General features: G+C 35.7%; 2 protein-coding genes across 2 annotated transcripts; both read right to left on the bottom strand.

The window, feature by feature from the left end:
• Positions 1–2,081: 2,081 nt before the first annotated feature.
• On the bottom strand, positions 2,082–2,893 carry LOC141613864 (protein FAR1-RELATED SEQUENCE 5-like). Its single transcript, XM_074432606.1, has 2 exons — positions 2,393–2,893; positions 2,082–2,258 (listed from the first exon to the last, which is right to left on the bottom strand). Exons 1-2 carry the CDS (start codon positions 2,891–2,893, stop codon positions 2,082–2,084), a joined length of 678 nt encoding a protein of 225 aa, XP_074288707.1.
• Positions 2,894–2,950: 57 nt separating this feature from the next.
• Positions 2,951–4,699, bottom strand: LOC141613863 (protein FAR1-RELATED SEQUENCE 5-like). Its single transcript, XM_074432604.1, has 2 exons — positions 4,594–4,699; positions 2,951–3,906 (listed from the first exon to the last, which is right to left on the bottom strand). The coding sequence occupies exons 1-2, from the start codon at positions 4,697–4,699 to the stop codon at positions 2,951–2,953; spliced, it is 1,062 nt and encodes a 353-aa protein (XP_074288705.1).
• Positions 4,700–4,910: the final 211 nt, after the last annotated feature.

Genomic DNA, 4,910 nt, shown 5'->3' with positions numbered 1-4,910 from the left:
AATGTTTTCCTGCACCCCTTCTCCGCCAACGTAATGTTCTAGCAGAATACTTGAAAGACATCGGTGTTTCAAAGGTAAAAGTTGATCGCATTAAAAAACTGCAGCCTATTCTTGCAAAGATGAAGTGGAGAAACAACACTAACAAGACTGATTGTGGTGTTTACGTTATGAGACATATGGAGACATTTAAGGGTAATCTAAATTGGACCTGTGGGCTTAAAAAAGGCGATGTGAGTTTCAAAAGTAATATAATTATTTTTAATACATAATTCAGTACACATTTGTACATGTTCTAATCCCTTGTTTTCTTTATTTTGCTAGGATGCTCCCCTACGATTCTCATGGAAGAAATACATTTCATATATGATTTCAACTGAAGGCAATGTATGTTTTGATGTTGTACTAAAGAAGGCAATGGATTTCCGTTCAAACCCACTGCCATGGGAAGAATATGATGATGAAGATGAGGAAGATGCTGAATTGAAGCCGTAAAAACTTTTTTTAGTTTCGTTTGTGACATGTGTGTGAGTAATGTAACATATATTGAGGAAGCTGCGAGTCGTACAACCTGAAGTTTGAAAAAATTTTAATTCAAGAGAGTGTTATATTCCGGAAACAAATTTCAATAAAGTTTATTATGTTCTTGCTGAACAACAATAATGTTTATTGTGCAAAACGTCTTAAAATTATTGTACTCTGGGAAAACAATTCCAATCAAATTGATGTTGTCCCTGCAGAACAACAATAATGAACCTTTAATACAAATGTAATATACTTTGGCTATAAGAGTCATGTACTTTGGCTATAAGAGTAATGTACATACAAGCCTTTAAGAATGTTCCTTGCAGAACAACAACAATGAACCTTTAATACAAATGTAATATACTTTGGGTATAAGAGTAATGTACTTTGGCTATAAGAGTAATGTACATACAAGCCTTTAAGAATGTTCCTTGCAAAACAACAATAATGAACCTTTAATACAAATGTAATATACTTTGGCTATAAGAGTAATGTACTTTGGCTATAAGAGTAATGTACATACAAGCCTTTAAGAATGTTCCTTGCGTAACAACAATAATGATGCTTTAATAAAAATGTAATATACTTTCCCTATAAGAGTAATGTACTTTGGCTATAAGAGTAATGTACATACAAGCCTTTAAGAATGTTCCTTGCACAACAACAATAATGATGCTTTAATAAAAATGAAATATACTTTCCCTATAAGAGTAATGTACTTTGGCAAAGATAATCGAATTGTGCATACAAGCCTTTAAGAATGTTCTCGTAGTGTATATTATGGATGTCTATCCTTGAATCAAAAATTTGCACCTTCCACTTCGTTATACGATTCATCTTCTTCATCGTCGTCCTCCACATCATCAGATTCATCTCCTTCATCGTCGTCATCTTCATGGTAATATTTGGTGAATATGCATCAAAATGTAAATTAAATATCAGATTTTATAAGGAGAAAATGGCCAAAATGAACAACTAAATTGATAATAGATTTAATGTTAACCAAATATACATTGCTGAAATTTTCATCTGTGCCTTTAGAACAACCATAATGTTCATTGCACAAAGAGCTTATGTGCCTCCATATAAGATTGAAGATTTTGGAAGGTAAACACTATCCGCTATGCTTGTATAATTTAATAATTATTTAACATTAATGTAATATGCTTTAACAAGAAACCAAATTATAGATACATGTCAGATGGTTTGTTTCTTTGCAAGTTCTAGAGTTGTGTCCTTGGCGGCCACATGTTTTGCAGTACCTCTTCTCTTTTCCTCTCTTCTTTAGGGCTTTTAACATTTGTGATTCAATTCTCTTGCCCTTGGTCCTACCCTTGTTTTTAGATTTTTTAGGAACATGAATCACCAACTTCTCAGGTATTTTGCAGCCCACATACTTTTCTATTTCTTTCATCTTGTCTTTCTTCTTTGCTGGTACACTTCTGTTACTAATCATATCCAATCTAATATCTCTCAGTTTTTCAATCAAAAGCTTCATGTCGTTATCATCACACTCACTACGCCGACACAAGAATAAACCTCTTGCCACAGCTCAAGACTCAAACTTTTCCTATCGAAAACTTTTGAGAGACATCTATCAATTTGCCATCTTTGTCAAAGACAGGCTTACTCATTGCAGCTTTTGTCCATCTTTGCGTTATGTACTCGTTCTCGTATTTTCCAAAATCTTGGTTGTGTAGAATCCAAAGGCGAAGCTCGCACAACAAGCCCATTCTCTGAAACATAGAACAGGAACAAGTAATCTCCATGTTATCTGGTGAATATGCTACGTTCCATGACTTATTTGGCATCTGCAAGTCTGTTAGAATATATATTTTTGTCTCATCAATCTTCTCCACATCTTTAAAACGGCAATCGACAAAGCCGCAACCAATTCTGTTTGGAAGTCTTTGAAAATGTTGTGCGAGTACATTTCAGAAGCATGGACTTCAAGGTTTGACTTTGTTTTCCGTGGGATTTCAGAGTGTTTGTTGTCACTGTTCAATTTGGACTGCTTGTGTCTTTGTGCTTCCAAGGCACTCTCATAGCACACCCAAAACTCAACAAGGGTCAAATGAGGTGTGAGGAACCTGTCAAAGAAACTGTTTTCACTCTCAGACCTAGAAGTAACCCTCATCAAGCCAGACATTGAAACATCTTTAAAGTAGGCAGGGATCCACTGTTCCCTGAGATCGTACAAATTTGAAAACCACTCGTGTTCTACAAGTTGATAATCAGTCATTATCTTCCCCCATTGTTCTTCGAATTCATCAGGCTCAAGTTGGTTGTTCCAAACACACCTATTGAGCCTGGTCTTAAAATCCTCATCTTGAAACAGTTGATAACTGACTTTCTCTCTTAGTTTCTTCATTATGTGCCACATGCACAGATGTGTGTTGACTCCTTAAACACTTCCGGACCACCGACTTCATTGATTTGTCCCGATCGCAATTATAATTCTCGGTTGGCACTCGCCCATTGCTTCCAAAAATGTCTTGAACAGCCATGTATAACACTCAATACTTTCATCACCTAACAACCCAGCTCCAAACGTTATGCACCTTTTGTGGTGATCAACTCCTGTGAAAGGCACAAACACCATATCATACTTGTTTGTTCTATATGTAGCATCTGCTGATAAAACCTCACCGAACAGCATATAGTTCTTTATGCAGATCGGATCTGCCCAAAACACTCCAGCCAGGCACTTGTTTTCATCTACTATAAAATCAAAGTAAAATGAACTGCATGTGTCTTTTCTCCCTATAAGATTTTCAACAAACATTTGTGCATCAAAATTACCAATGTAGGTTTTTATGTCCCTGACAAAGTTTTTGAAATCAACCTCAGTAGCCCCAATGTTGTTGTAACCTCCACACAGCTCCTTCCAACCTCTATAGGCTTTCACACCACCTAGTTTTAGCACCTTTACCTTTGTGACAAATTGCTTCTGTACCTCTGTCATTTTTCGGTTTCCTTTCAAGAATATTGTAGATTCAGGCGAAGCAAGTGGATGGTCATGCGCTTCATCGAATCTGGTAACAATATAAGTTCCATTTTCTTGGTATTTAAACTGCACTAATGCACGACAGTCAATTCTTGTAATCGGCCTCACACGGCTTATGTCTGTCACATCGATTCTTGTATCATTCTCAGCAGTTACGGTATCAGTATCAGTCCTCTTCCTTTTCCTACTTTCCTTTACACCTTGCCTATTGCAGACAACATTCCTTAATGCAAAACTGTTTGGTAACTCATTGCCTTTAATCCTTTTTGTTGTTGCAAGTCTTGGCGTAAACCCACAGATTGTACAATATTCTTTGTAGAATAACTCTGCTAATTCTAGCGTTTCGAATACTTGTCCTACTTTAGGTTTCTTTTCCTCTGGACAGAATGGAATGTACTGGATTGCATTTAATGTTTCAATTATTGTCCTTGGTGTTTTAAAGCGGTTATTTGTAGAAGAAGACGTAGTTGCATCACTTGTACTCATTGTCTGGTTCAACAAAAGAGTTAAGTAAGTAAGTATATTAAATATTATTGCATCAATAATGCAAAGAATCCAATTCTAATATGCAGTAATCCAATTCTAATATGCTCATTGTCCATTATCATGCCTGTAAAGGAACATTTATTTTAATGATAATGTTCATAGGAAATATTGTTGTCCATTTTGATATAGCATATATATAATGTATTGAATGCTAATGACATTAAACAAAGAAATAGTCATAATATTATTTCATTAATATTAGAAAATATTTACAAAAGCCATTTCAAAGCTTTCAAAATGGTAAAGCCTACTAAGGCTTATACTAAAAAAAAAAACACAAGATAATACCTAATAACAATAAACAAGATAACACAACATATTTCTAAACTAATCTAACAATGAGTCATAATAATTCTCATCCCCAGATCGTTCCTCAATTTCATATTCTTCTTCTCTTTCCTTTAAAAATCGTCGTTCTTGTCTTTTGTGATGTCTAATTATTTCTCGCACGATTAGTCATAGTCGTGCGATGCGAAATCTGTCAAGCATCCGATTATTCTTTACGATAGTTATCACACCATTTTCATTTCCGTGAACCGCGCCTCGGTAATAATCCCTCTCCTTTACCTCTGGGTCGTTCCCTATAAGGAACCACTTTGACCAGCCCTTGCACACCATGGCCATGTTTTTCTTTTCTTCCCTCCCAAGTCGCTTAAACAAAATCTGAGCAAATCCCGAGTAGTAAGCAAATGATGTAAGGACGACCGGGAGATGGTACATCCATCTCCACATGAATGTCATCTCCATCAAACCAGTTTGAAGAAAACTGGCTTACTTTCCATTCCCTATAATGGGCCATGAAATTTTGTTTGTGAGCATCATTCTTGTAGGGAAC

Source organism: Silene latifolia, chromosome 11 (genome assembly GCF_048544455.1).
Source record: "Silene latifolia isolate original U9 population chromosome 11, ASM4854445v1, whole genome shotgun sequence".
Taxonomy (NCBI): Eukaryota; Viridiplantae; Streptophyta; class Magnoliopsida; order Caryophyllales; family Caryophyllaceae; genus Silene; species Silene latifolia.
Note: the sequence above shows the minus strand (reverse complement) of the source record. Positions and strands in the feature narration are given on the sequence as shown.

Bases quoted from the DNA above. Each gene is read 5' to 3' on its own strand.
- LOC141613864 (XM_074432606.1), bottom strand. From the start codon at position 2,893: ATGAAGAAACTAAGAGAGAAAGTCAGTTATCAACTGTTTCAAGATGAG. The intron at 2,259-2,392 runs GTTTTAAAGATG...TCTATGTTTCAG, and splicing joins TTGCGGCTTTGTCGATTGCC to AGAATGGGCTTGTTGTGCGA.
- LOC141613863 (XM_074432604.1), bottom strand. From the start codon at position 4,699: ATGGCCATGGTGTGCAAGGGCTGGTCAAAGTGGTTCCTTATAGGGAAC. The intron at 3,907-4,593 runs GTGTGATAACTA...CATTCTGTCCAG, and splicing joins GGTTCACGGAAATGAAAATG to AGGAAAAGAAACCTAAAGTA.